At 41.3% G+C, this 14,095-nt stretch overlaps 1 protein-coding gene across 4 annotated transcripts; it reads left to right on the forward strand.

Annotated features, from left to right (window-relative positions):
* The first annotated feature begins 5,617 nt into the window (after positions 1-5,617).
* On the forward strand, positions 5,618-13,564 carry syncrip (synaptotagmin binding, cytoplasmic RNA interacting protein). Of its 4 annotated transcripts, none has more exons than XM_034162437.1 (11): positions 5,618-5,771; positions 7,858-8,017; positions 8,268-8,386; positions 8,584-8,805; positions 9,022-9,198; positions 9,502-9,637; positions 9,739-9,944; positions 10,048-10,197; positions 10,372-10,493; positions 10,688-11,229; positions 13,372-13,564. In XM_034162437.1, the coding sequence occupies exons 2-11, from the start codon at positions 7,870-7,872 to the stop codon at positions 13,398-13,400; spliced, it is 1,851 nt and encodes a 616-aa protein (XP_034018328.1). In that variant the 5' UTR covers positions 5,618-5,771; positions 7,858-7,869; the 3' UTR covers positions 13,401-13,564. The 4 variants fall into 4 exon arrangements, with proteins under 4 accessions (XP_034018328.1, XP_034018329.1, XP_034018326.1 ...); XM_034162438.1 differs by having other exon boundaries at positions 13,375-13,564; XM_034162435.1 differs by lacking the exon at positions 13,372-13,564 and having other exon boundaries at positions 10,688-11,889.
* The last annotated feature ends 531 nt before the right edge of the window (positions 13,565-14,095 follow it).

Below are 14,095 nucleotides of genomic sequence, written 5' to 3' on the forward strand. Positions count from 1 at the left end.
ACTTTGAATGTTGGTAGTATGACTGGTAAAGGGAGAGAGCTGGCTGATATGATGGAGAGGAGAAAGGTCGACATATTGTGTGTGCAAGAGACCAAGTGGAAGGGAAGTAAGAGCAGGAGCATCGGCGGTGGGTACAAGTTGTTGTACCATGGTGAGGACAGGAAGAGAAATGGTGTTGGGGTCATTTTAAAGGAAGAGTGTGTTAAAAGTGTGTTGGAGGTTAAGCGAGTGTCTGACAGGGTGATGAGTGTGAAGTTGGAAATTGAAGGGTGATGATGAATATCATCAGTGCATATGCCCCACAGGGTAGGTTTGAGGTGAAGGAGAAAGAAGATTTCTGGAGTGTGTTAGATGAGGTGGTGGAGAGTGTGCCCAAGCATGAAAGAGTGGTGATAGGAGCAGACTCAATGGGCATGTTGGTGAGGGAACAGAGGTGATGAGGAAGTAATGGGTAGTATGGTATCAAGGCTAGGAATGGGGACGGACAGATGGTAGTTGATTTTGCAAAAAGGATGGAAATGGCTGTGGTGAATACCTACTTTAAAAAAAAGGGAGGAGCACAGGGTAACATAAGAGTGGAGGAAGTGCACACAGGTGGACTACATTCTTTATAGGAGATGCAAGCCTAAAAGAAATCCAGACTGTAAGGTGGTAGCAGGAGAGAGTGTCACTAGACAGCATAGGATGGTTGTTTGTAGGATGACTTTAGAGGTAAGAAGAAGAAGAGAGTGAGAGCTCAACAAAGGATCAGATGGTGGAAGCTGAAGGAGGAAGACTTTGTGTGAAATTTAGCGAGCAGGTGAGAGAAGCACGTGTTGGAGGGGAAGCAATTTTGGACAGCTGGAAAAGTACTGCAGATGTGGGTGAGGGAGACAGCTAGGGCAGTACTGGGTATTACATCTGGACAGTGGAAGGAAGACAAGGAATTTGTGGTGGAATGAAGAGGTCCAGGAAAGCATAAGGAGAAAAGAGGTTGGTGAAAAAGTTTTGGGATAGTCGGAGAGATGAAGAAAGTAGACAAGAGTACAAGGAGATGCGGCGTAAGGTGAAAGAGAAGTGGCAAAAGCAAAGGAAAAGGCATATTGCGAGCTGTACAAGAAGTTGCAATAGTAAGGAAGGAGAAAAGGACTTGTACCTGATTGGCCAGACAAAGGGACAGAGCTGGAAAGGATGTGCAGCAGGTTAGGGTGGTAAAAGATGCACATGGTAATGTGCTGACAAGTGAGAGAGTGTGTGCTGAGAAGGTGGAGGGAATATTTGAAGAGTCTGAATTAAAGAAAATTGAGCGAGAGAAAAGGCTGGATGATGTGGTGAGAGTAAATCAGGAAGTACAAGGATAGCAAGGAAGAAGTGAGGGCTGCTATGAAGAGGATGAAGAGTGGAAAGGCAGTTGGTCCAGATGACATTCCAGTGGAGGCATGGAAATGTCTAGGAGAGATGGCAGTAGAGTTTCTAACAGATTGTTTAATAAAATCTTGGAAAGTGAGAGGATGCCTGAGGAGTGGAGACGAAGTGTGCTGGTTCCTATTTTCAAGAACAAGGGTGATGTGCAGAGCTGCAGTAACTACAGAGGCATAAAGCTGATCACCCACAGCATGAAGTTATGGGAAAGAGTAGTAGAAGCTAGGCTCAGAAAACAGGTTAAGATCTGTGAGCAGCGATATGGTTTCATGCCGAGAAAGAGCACTACAGATGCAATGTTTGCTCTGAGAATACTGTTTGAGAAGTACAGAGAAGGACAGAAAGAGTTACATTGTGTGTTTGTGGACTTAGAAAAAGCTTATGATAGGGTGCCAAGAGAAGAGTTGTGGTATTGTATGAGGAAGTCTGGAGTGGCAGAGAAGTATGTTAGGGTAGTGCAGGGACATGTACAAAAATAGTGTGACAGCGGTGAGATGCGCAGTCGGAATGACAGACTCATTCAAGGTGGAGGTGGGATTACACCAAGGATCAGCTCTGAGTCCTTTCTTGTTTGCAGTGGTGATGGACAGGTGACGGATGAGATCAGACAGGAGTCCCCATGGACTATGAGGTTTGCAGCTGACATTGTGATCTGTAGTGAGAGTAGAGAGCAAGTTGAGTCTAGTCTGGAGAAGTGGAGATATGCTTTGGAGAGAAGGGGAATGAAAGTCAGTAGAAGCAAGACTGAGTACATGTGGGTGAATGAGAGGAGCCCAGTGGACATAGTGCAGTTACAAGGAGTAGAAGTGGTGAAAGTATATGAGTTTAAATATTTGGGGTCAACTGTTCAAAGTAATGGAGAGTGTAGTAAAGAGGTGAAGAAGAGAGGCAGGGCAGGGTGGAGTGGGTGGAGAAAGGTGCAGGAGGGATTTGTGACCGAAGAATATCAGCAAGAGTGAAGGGGAAAGTTTTACAAAACAGTAGTGAGACCAGCTATGTTGTATGGTTTAGAGACAGTGGCACTAACAAAAAGACAGGAGGCAGAGTTGGAGGTGGCAGAGCTGAGATGTTGAGATTCTCTTTGGGAGTGACAGAATGGACAAGATTACGATGAACATATCAAGGGACAGCTCAGGTGGGAGGTTTGGAGACAAAGTCGAGAGGCGAGATTGAGATGGTTTGGACATGTGCAGAGGAGGGACCCAGGGTTATATAGGAGAAAGGATGCTGAGGATGGAGCCACCAGCAGGAGGAGAGAGAGGGAGACCAAAGAGGAGGTTCATGGATGTGCTGAGAGAGGACATGCAGGTGGTTGGTGTGACAGAGGAAGATACAGAGGACAGGGGAGATGGAAACGATTGATCTGCTGTGGCGACCCCTAACGGGAACAGCCGAAAGACAAAGAAGATTGCATGTTGTTGACTATTTTCAGATCAAAGGCAGTGGCTCAATCTCTAGATGTTTGCTGCCCTCCACTGGTCATATAATATAATTACAGTATTGTTAAAGTTTTGGCCCACAGTTTCCCAGAATGGCACTAAATAACCCTAATCCAAACTAAAATGAAAAGAAAGCACTTAGAGGGAAGCGCCTAATGTGAAAGGTGCTGGTGGTGCAGTGGGAGTGTGTCCTAACCCTAAGAGGTCAATGACAGAGTGGCTGGTTTGAATCCAATTCTGTACCTGGATCATTGAGTAGTGGTGTGTGTGTGGTGTGTGTGTGTGTGTGTGTGTGTGTGTGTGTGTGTGTGTGGTGTGTGTGTGTGTGTGTGTGTGTGTGTGTGTGTGTGTGTGGGTGAATGTTCTCAGTGTCTGGAAAGATGAAAGTGAGGATTTATACAACAGCAGGGTTTGAGCAGCTGAAACTTCACTGAAAGGTTATCTGCATTTGACGTGTTCCGTGTGAAGCCAAGCTTCTGCAGGAGTTTTTAACAGATCAGTTGGAAAAACGGGCACAACTTTATGCTGTTTGAAGTGATAAAGACAAACAGCACATCCTGATAAGTCTTCTAGAAGTCCTCAGATGGATGGACAGAAAGCTCTAAAAAGCCCAGCACTCGGTCCTGATGCTCTGTTTCATCATCAGCAAACTGACCATAGACAGGGAACAAACCTCACATCAAGACACACTGAGACCAGTTTGCTGAATACAATGTCAACCATGAGATGAACCTGACCAACAAAAGCAAAATCCTTTTCGAACCTGATCCAGTTTCAGATGATCAACTGGATCAAACACTTTACACCAGCAGAAGATCACTCACCACTTTAGTAAGTGCTGTCTCAGTGGAGTGAAAAGTTCTTAACACCAACTGCAGTGCTCAAAATGGGACGGCTGGGACACCAGGCTGCCAGCTCGTGCTGTCAGGGTCACCAGGGACCATTTTCCCTCAAATTCTGGGATTTCAGTTCAGTATTCATGAAAATAAAGATGATGTTTTGTTACCATGAAGATCTCAGTCAGTCTGTTTTAATTAATAATCTAATCTCAGTCCTTGTGTAACACTCATGTCCAAATATTATCATGAATTCTGAGGAACAATAACAAGCAGCAGTTATAAAACCAGCGTTAGGTGAGTTACTTACAAAGTGTAATATAATATAGATTATTAGTTACTGTTATTTAAAGTAATTAGTTACATTACAATATTACTGTCTCGGAATTGTAATGTGTTAAATGCTTCTGCATGCATTATTTTTGAGTAACTTTCACTAAAATAACTGGAATTAGGACTTGGCATTTGATAAAGCGCCATTGTAGTTTAATGCAGCTCATTATACATTCAGTGCAGGGCAATGTGGGGTAGCATAATCACTGTAAGCCCTTAACATGAATAACAATATAATTATAATACAACTGGTGTAGCAAAGGATCAAGGTGCAATACAAGTGAGCCGTAGGTGTGGAGTTTCAGCCAGCTGTGCTGCGCATGTTTGATTCAGTAAGAAACCATCTTGGTTTCAAAGTCAACATGGGTCAAATTGCATAATTTTTTTCTTAACTATTACAAATAATATTAATAATAGGGTTAAATTAAAACATCAGCAACATCAACAATACCTCCCTGATAGGTCCTCTGGTCAATACCCACCAAACCTGATCTACAATGTTACTGTTCTCACCGCTGTCACATGTGACCTTTAACCCTTACCCTAGTTATTTGGACAAAAAAAAAAAAAAAAAACACTCCTTTTTGATGAGATTTTTTTTTTTTTTTTTTTGGCCGCAGCAGTAAGCGTGCATAAAACACACAAACCAGTAACTGCAGAGTATAACAATAAAACAAACACTTCTTTCCACTGTGGGCTTTGAAAAAGATGGGAAAAAAGAATCAGGAGAAAAAAAGACAACACAATACAAATATCAATTTTTTTTCTGTTTTTAAAGCCTTCATTGTTCTTTTCATGCACAACACAGAATCATCTTCCAAAAGGTGTGTTTTAGGGGGTGTGGCCTTTTATCCCAAACAGGTAAACAACACAGGCAGGAAGTAACAAGTACAAGGACATTACTTCTACTTTTTATGGAAAATTAGACATGAATGTGAAATTTACCTGCTACCTGTGTTAAAAAATAAATAAATAAAAACAAGTTGGAATATTATTGATATTTTTATGCTCAGATTTGTGTAAAAAAATCAAGGTGGTGGATCATAAATGTTTACATGTATTGTGATGTATTATTTTTAAATTTAATGAATAAATTCAATACCGGACTGATTCGAAATGAGAAGGTATGCTGGCCTTCGAGGCCACGAACTGAGCCTGGAAATAAATAGATCGAGGTAGAATGTGAGAAACAAAAATTACGCTTTGGAACAGTTTACCACCTGAAGTGGTTCTCTCATCCAGCATCAATGCTTTTAAAGCAAACTGTTTGTATTATGCCACCAAGTTTTAGAATTGTTAACTGTTTTATTGTAACTTTTAATAATGTTATGATGTGTCATTATATACATTTATGTATACAGTGTTTTTACACAATGAAATTAATTATGAATTAGTATGAATTATTATATTCTGGAGTGATCTGTTTTCTGAAATTGCATAATTTTTTTAATAAATGATTAAGAAAAACCGGGTAAATGCAGTCGCTATATTAGGCTTCCGCGGTTTTTTTTTATTTATTTATTATTTTTTAAAATCATCTCAGGAATCCGTAAATAAAAACAAACATAAAGTGAGAGCCCGTGTGGAGAACTCGGGGAAACCCCGAGCATTTGGGCCACCAGCAGACCTGTTGACGTTACGTCGCCGCCATTTTGTTTCACCGGGAGCAGAGACGGCGGACCGAGGGACCGGCTGCAACTTTTTCCTTTAAATTTGGCTTTTTAAAACAGCGGATCAGTGCCGCGGAACTTAATTTAGGTTGGTACGTTGTGTAGTTACATTTGTCAGCATCACAGCGTGTTTGTTGTACAGGTGAGGCCGCGCTCTTTCACTATTATTCACCCGGCATTTTGGAAAACGAGGCCTGGTTTCGTCATGTTCCATTAAAATTGAAAATTACACGCCTGAGTGTGAGTGTGCTTTAACGGCAGCCCGAAACGCAACACATCGTGGTTGTGATAGTTGATTGCGTTATTGTTGCTTGTTTTGGGTTTTTTCCCGCGCGCGGCGCGTACTTTGGCCTGCCGCGGTGTTAGCTAACAGGCGTGGTCTGTGTGCGTGCTAGCCGGCTAGCTTTAGCTGCTGTGCTCGATTGTTTTTCATATTATTAAGAGCATGTGACCGACATTAATCTTAGTAAGGAGTCGTAGATATTGATGTGGACTGAAACCTGCCTCCCTGGAGCTGTGCCAGTTACTATGCGTAGACCGTTTTTTTACATGACCGGCCGGTGTGACGTGACGTGACGTCACAAAACTGTCCGGTGTTTTATGGTGGCGCCAATCTGCGATTAATCGTTTATGATGCAGAGCGAATGGTTCAAACTGGCTCCTTAAAGTAAACACTCTGAATTAGTTATTTTCTTTGTTAATTCCTCGAATGACTTGGCAACATCAGCGATTTTTTTGTACACGTTTGGAAATACTGAAAAATAAGAGTTACTTTTTCTGGTGCACATTAGCTGGACGCCACAACAGTTTACTGGTGTCATAAGCTGGCAGACAGTTTGACAGAGGTGACGTGCCTTGAGAAGAGTTTTAGGCGTTTTACATTTATGGTTTGTGAACAGGATATTTTATTAATAGCATTCAGTGATATTTTGTTAATGTTCAGAACTGGAACAGTTTATGGAGTTGCGAGGCTGCTGGACAACGTTTGTCAATGCCGGTTGTTGTGGTCTGATTGGTCCCCCCCAAGAATTAGTTATACTACTAATAAAGCAACATAAAGACAGACTAATATGATCTATTAGTGTTTTTTTTTTTGTAGTCTACTTATTTTTATCTCCTCCATCATGTTCCATCATGTTCACTATATATCTAGAGCAAGATCGCAAGCATGTTATTACTTTGGCAGCAAAGTGAGAAGTGAACCCAGGGGTTACTGATTTTACCGGAAGTAAACCCTGCATGTCACCATTGTTGCACGCATGCGAGGGGGGACTGATCAGACCACGACACCGGTGTCATTGTCGGAGACTTGACGCTAACTGGTCACCTCAGGAGATGACCAAATGTTGCTATCAAATCTCTCGGGGGTTGCTTGTTTACCATACAGGTGCCTTTGTGGTGACTGTGCTCATTATTTTATTTATTTATTTATTTTCTGGCTGAGGTGGGGATGGGGTGGACATTTGTCTGGATGGTTGCCATCCGTGATCTAAGGTGGTTTTGTTGTCTGGAGGTGTTGATGCTAGTCTGGAAAGTTTGTTGTGCACAAAGGTCTTCCCCACTCAGTTTTCCTCGTGAAGTCTGCATGTGTGCAAACCAATGCTTCTAGGTAATTGAAAAATCTGCAAATAAGAGTTAGAAGAAAATAAAAATCTGCAGTCTGTACCTGTACAGCTCTAAATATTTTTAAATATTAGTTTGCTGTAACCATTCACATAATTCCAAGGTCTTAGAACTATGATGTGTCCATTAATCTGCACCAATGTAAGAATTGTCGTTGCTTCATAGGATTTGTACAAAATATTACCCATATGCTGCTTAATACAATCTATCCATGCAATCATAAAGTTAATCAAAACATCTTACCCACACATGAGCACCATTCTCGTGGCGACACAACACTAGCGCATGCTCCTTGACCTGGCGAGCAGAAAGTCTTGTAATTATCAACATGAGTTCTTCATGGTTCTGGCCTCGGTTTTATTTTGTCCAAGTGTGCCAGAAGATTTTATTGTATTTTATTAAATTTTATTACTTTTTTTAATTTAAGATATTCTTCTGTGAAGTCCACTTACCATAGTCTCAAAGTCCAGTGAGAGGCAAGATTTAAAACTTGTGTAAACTCTCAGCAAAGAAAATGAGTCAGATTTCCCCACTAACCTGATATGTCTTGTTTAGATACGTGGAGACATGGCCACAGATCACTTAAACGGAAATGGAACGGAGGAACCAATGGACACAACTGCAGCGGTTTCTCACTCAGAACATTTCCCAGCTTTGCTGGAAGCTGGTTTACCTCAAAAAGTTGCTGAGAAGTTAGATGAACTTTATGTAGCAGGTAAGCAGAGGCTCCAATGGTTTCTCTGCCAAGACACAAAAACAACTCGCTAAGCAAGGTGTCGCTAAAATCATTGGAGAGTTGTGATTGTCATGAGAGCATGCTATTAACTTTGTCAAACTAGTCAATTGGTGCTAATTGGGTTAGCTGTTTCTCCTTGCCAATGAGGGCTCCCCCACATTGACGTTTGGGGTAGGGTAGATCTGTTATACAAAGACTTAAAAGTAAAATCTCTTCTCCCCCCCCCAAGGTCTGATAGCACATAGTGACCTGGATGAAAGGGCACTGGAAGCTTTGAAAGAGTTCAATGAGGATGGAGCCTTACAAGTGCTGGTCCAGTTCAAAGAGAGTGATCTGTCACATGTACAAGTAAGTTTGCAAAGTCAACACCAGGTGGGACTTATGCTGTATTTAGATATGCGTAATACCTAATATCTCATTCTTCAGCATTAAATGCAACAATAATGCTCCTTTTTTAGAAGTGATTAAATAATTTGAAACTAAGTATTATGTGCATTTTTTTTTCTCTTTGATTTGCATTCATTCTAATATTCTTTTTTCCCCAGAACAAAAGTGCCTTTCTCTGTGGTGTGATGAAGACATACAGACAGAGAGAGAAACAAGGAACTCGAGCTTCAGATTCCACAAAAGGACCAGATGAGGCCAAAATCAAAGAACTTCTGGACAGAACCAACTACACGCTTGACGTAACAACCGGACAGCGAAAGTATGGTGGCCCTCCACCTGAGCCTGTGTACACAGGTTCCCAACCCACTGTTGGAACAGAGGTACACTGTCTAGCAATATGAGCAAATGACATGCATTTGTTGCTCCCCATTAGTTGGGAAAGTGTACATTTGTTAACATGTATTATTTATTTTCAGGGATTTTTGAGCATTTGTACTTTTTTTTTTTTTTTTTTTTTTTTTTTTTTTTTTTTTTTTATACTCTTGTTGCACACAATATCTACAGGGAACCGTATCTGTATTTCTTTGATTTGCCAGATATTTGTTGGAAAGATTCCTCGTGACTTGTTTGAAGATGAGTTGGTTCCACTCTTCGAGAAGGCTGGGCCAATCTGGGACCTGAGGCTGATGATGGACCCGCTGAGTGGCCTGAACAGGGGCTATGCCTTTGTCACATTCTGCACAAAAGAAGCAGCACAGGAAGCAGTGAAACTGGTCAGTTTGTTGTGATAGTTTTTTGATTATCCTGTGAAATGGTAAAAGTGTTAAATCAAAATCAATGGCATAGTTTTATTTTTCTATGTTTAGCTTATAAGTAGTTTATCAAAACAGCCCATGTTCACTATTCAGAAGCTGCGATCCCCCACTTCCTTTTCAAGGGACTAAATATAAAATGAAATTACCTTTTTAATGTTTTATTTTTACAAGTCAAATTATGGTTGCAGTCCATTTTGAGAAAAATGTGATGCCATACAGGAAATGTCTTCTTTTAAAATGTTTGACATTTTCATTCCACAGTGCAATGATCATGAAATTCGCCCTGGCAGGCACATTGGGGTTTGCATATCTGTTGCCAACAACAGGCTATTTGTTGGTTCTATTCCCAAGAGCAAAACAAAGGAGCAGATTGTTGAAGAGTTTTCTAAAGCCACAGGTGAAATGCTCATAGTTACAAAGATTGTAACATTGGAAAATGTTCTGAAGTCCCTACTGGAACTTCCATAATAACAGCTCAGTTCTCCCATCTGCCTGCAGAGGGCCTCAGTGATGTCATACTTTACCACCAACCAGATGATAAAAGGAAAAACCGTGGCTTTTGCTTCCTGGAGTATGAAGACCACAAATCTGCTGCTCAAGCCCGTCGCCGGTTAATGAGCGGCAAGGTGAAGGTTTGGGGTAATCTGGTATCAGTGGAGTGGGCTGATCCCATTGAAGACCCTGATCCTGAGATTATGGCAAAGGTATCCTGGACAGTCTTTTAGATTTTTTTTTTTTTTTTTCCGCTATTCTTGTTTGTGACTGATACTGGCTGAATTGTTGACCATCTCATGCTCCGTTTTATAGGTGAAGGTTTTATTTGTTCGAAACTTGGCCAACAGTGTTACAGAGGAAATTCTAGAGAACAATTTCAGTCAGTTTGGGAAACTGGAACGTGTGAAGAAGCTGAAGGACTATGCATTTGTTCATTTTGAGGAGCGTGATGGTGCAGTGAAGGTATTGCTTGAAGTTTTGAAGCATAAGTTTAGTTATAAAGCAAAACTTTTGTACCAATCCTGCCACCACAGTTTGACCAAAAACAAAGGGTCTGAATGGGGATTAGGCTGTAAAAAAATAAAATAAAATTGTGAAGCAGAAATGTAAAACGTCTGGGTTTTTGTTTTTTCTTAGGCATTGGAGGAAATGAATGGAAGGGAGATAGAAGGAGAGCCTATTGAAATTGTGTTCGCAAAGCCGCCAGATCAGAAGAGGAAGGAACGCAAAGCCCAGAGACAAGCAGCCAAAACACACATGTAAGGACAATTGACAGTCCCCGTTAATAGAAAACATTTCAGATGATTTCAGTTTAATGTTAACTCTTTGAATGGAGCAGTTCTCTGTATTCCATATGCAGTGAAAAGTTTGTTCTTCCCACTCTCCCCTCTCCACGGTGACAAATGTTTTTCAGGTTTTGTGTTCTCTAAGCTTTGTACTCCTCTATTTTCAGGTATGAGGACTACTACTACTACCCCCCTCCTCCTCACATGCCTCCTCCTGTTAGAGGCCGGGGTAGAGGTGGCAACAGGGGTGGTTACGCTTACCCATCTGACTACTACCCTTACGAGGATTACTATGACTACTATGGTTATGACTATCACAACTACCGTGGTGGATATGAAGACCCGTACTACGGCTATGATGACTTCCAGGCCCCAAGCCGGGGGAGGGGCAGTACTAGGGGCACCCGAGGTGGAACCTCTCCGGTCCGGGGACGTGGCAACACTGGAGCACCCAGAGGAAGGGCTGGCTTCCCCCAACGTGGTGGGCCTGGACCCAGTCGTGGTGTACGTGGCACTAGAGGAGGAGGAGTACAGCCAAGAGGGCGAGGAGGGGTACGTGGTGTGCGCGGTGGCCGCGGTGGAAATGTAGGAGGAAAGCGCAAAGCTGACGGGTACAACCAACCTGATTCCAAGCGTCGCCAGACCAATAATCAGAACTGGGGCTCTCAACCCATTGCTCAGCAACCGCTCCAAGGTGGTGACCATTCTGGTAACTATTCTGGTTACAAATCTGACAACCAGGAATTTTATCAGGATTCTTTTGGGCAACAGTGGAAATAGACCAGTAGGGTTTTGATAACAAAATACATGTTTGTTTTTGTCTTTTTTATTTAGAGACTTGATCTGATTGGGCCCCAAAACCCATACGGTTGCCTGCGTCATCCCCCCCCCCCACCAAAAAAAAAATAAAAATCAATCAAGTGAAAAGATATGACTTTGTACATATTTTAATAATCTGCTTGGACTTGATCAGTCACACTCCCACCTGTTGCTGGCGAGCTGGAGTTTCTTCCTTTCTTTACTTTTTAAAAAAAAAGGTGGTCAATAAACGATTGACGTTTGAGAAATTTTTAGATTCACATATGTGCTCGAGCTGTCCATTTGGCTATAGCATTATGTATGTTTTTAGGGATTCTGGTTTCCATGTTTTAAGTAGCTAACAGCAACAAGGCATATGTCTCAAACATGTATTTAAAACGAATGAAAATACGATTTGTATTGTCAGAGTAATGCGTGTCTTGTTATTGAAAAAAAAAAAAACAGGACCATTGTTGTCCTATTTTTTTGGCTCTACATTTTGGCTTGTATTCTTTACTGTTTTGTCTGCTTTAATAAACATACACGCACATGTGTAAGAAAAACCCTCAAATTGTGTTGCAAATTCATGTATCACCAAATTCTTTCTTCAAATTGCCTTCAAATTTAAGACTCCTTGTGGAAGAAAATGGACAAAAGGTTTGCCAGCGTTGGCCACACATGGTGCCATTTTGCATGCCATCAAATTCCAAACCACCCTCAGTTTTGGCATTTCTGTGTAGTGACATACTTCATCTTTATTTTATGTCCAAACCGGTCAGGTGTATAAACATTTGGAAATAAACAGGCAGATTTTCGATGTTTGCTGCAGCATAATGTTCAAAAGCAAAGTGAGTAAGAAGCTCAAAGTGCAGACTGTCGGCTTTAATTTGAAGATTTCAAGCGTATGACTTTTTTTTTTGGTATCTAATCTTTCAAGGTGCCAGCAGTGAAGTATTTTTTTATACAAATTGTTGCAGTCATTGTCTGCCTATAACCACTGGACTCTATAGACCACCATTATTTGGACTTCATCCCTGATCGCCAGGATTGCTTGTTCTTTTAAAATACTAGTCAGATTCAGGTCAGATCCAAAACATTTTGGGCTTAAAATGGTTTGGGTCCAATTTAGGTCAGTCTAAATACTGAACACTTCCAAAATGAATCATGTTTTCACCATCACAAATTAATAGTTGAACATCTTTGCTTCAGATCCTGAGTAGCTTATTCCTAATATTTATCTTACAGGTTTTTGTAAGTGTTGTTCAGAAAATAGTCTAATGAATTACATGTAAAAGCACCTGGACTTAAATCTGAAATCTCACTGCGACACAGACATACTTAGTCCATACTTATTTCCTGAAGGGTGTTCTTGAGCTAGCCAGCTGTCACTGCTCCCACAGCACACAAGGGAAGCAGTTCTATCCTGCTTTGGTAGTTAACACCCTAAAATTTATTCTGACACTCTGCACTTTGCTCTTACTCGTGCTTTCCACCTCCAGTATGCTGTTGTAGACCAGTAAAACGGCATCCTGTCAGTTTCCAAACATTTATGGACTTGACTGTAAATGTCTTTCAAATTGGTATCCTAAATTCACTGTAACCCCACCCCTACAAGTCTAGTCCATTTTGGTGCTGGTGAGGGGAATAAAAGCACAATTTGACTCACTAATTTTGAGCGTGAAGCTTTTCTTTGTCCCAGAAGGATCTACTGAGCTGACAGCCTGGATACTAATACTTGCATGTTGATCTGGAGGTTTGATACTGAGGGAGATGACTGGCATGCATGACTGTTGGAGTGTTTTCCAGAATTAATGCCTGCTCTTAACCTCTAACTGTCCACAACCTGCCCGCCACACATTTAAAACATTTAGACTTCAAACAGGCGGTTGATGCTCGTCATGTGTGCATGTTAAATCTGCATGCAAATCCATATTTTGTACCTGAAAAGTTTCTCCTTCTGCAGTAACTGTCACAGACCAAGTACATGATTGTAAATTGAATAATGTATTCCTATTTTTCATCCTCTAATTGCTTCCTTTTGTTACCTGACTAGCAGGAAAAAGGGGTCGAGGCCGGTCCTGACTATGAAGACTGACCAGTGTCTGACGTTACACACTACAGGCAGCTGCTGGATGGAGTGGTAAGGTCACCTGACTCAGCCGTCCAGTGGTATTCAAGCCCTAGCGGAGCTGTGTTTGACCAAGGTCTGAAGTTTGATAGCAGCACACATTGTCCCAAATGTGTCATCTGAGACTTACTGTGTAAGCGTTCATGGGAGAGATCTTGGAGAAGCACTTTGGAGTCTGGGTGGAGTTTGACAAGTTGTCCTAATTTAGGTTGAGATTTATATATATATATATATATTTTTTTTTTTTTTTTTTTACCACTGACAACATGATAATCCATGATTATCAAAGATGAGTGATCAGCTAGCAACAAAAAGGGGTCGTGAGTGCTCCTGAATTTGGTGCAGATGTGAACAAATCTAACGGGCACTAAAGCACCGCACTGGCCGTGTTAAGCAAGAGTCCAGTGCAGTTTGTAGCCACGTGAATATTAAAATGTGGTTCTCTTAAGAAGGCTGGTTTCATTTCATTCACATCTGCTTTTAAAATCATTTATTCCTGACGTATTGTTGGGATAGGTCATCATGTGTTCTTAGTTTCTCAATGCCAGAGAATTTTAGCTTTTTTTCTTTTGTCTTCTGAAAATATTTTTGTGGTTTGGTGGTAGATTCATGCACTACGTTGAAGATCTGACCATTTTGACCATTAATG

Source organism: Thalassophryne amazonica, chromosome 21, assembly GCF_902500255.1.
Source record: "Thalassophryne amazonica chromosome 21, fThaAma1.1, whole genome shotgun sequence".
In the NCBI taxonomy this organism is placed as follows: domain Eukaryota; kingdom Metazoa; phylum Chordata; class Actinopteri; order Batrachoidiformes; family Batrachoididae; genus Thalassophryne; species Thalassophryne amazonica.

What these genes read in the sequence shown, in the direction of transcription:
- syncrip (XM_034162435.1), top strand. Translation starts at nt 7,870, where the DNA reads ATGGCCACAGATCACTTAAACGGAAATGGAACGGAGGAACCAATGGAC. An exon ending in AACCCACTGTTGGAACAGAG is followed by an intron (nt 8,806 to 9,021) that starts GTACACTGTCTA and finishes TTGATTTGCCAG; the next exon opens with ATATTTGTTGGAAAGATTCC. An exon ending in ATCCTGAGATTATGGCAAAG is followed by an intron (nt 9,945 to 10,047) that starts GTATCCTGGACA and finishes TCCGTTTTATAG; the next exon opens with GTGAAGGTTTTATTTGTTCG.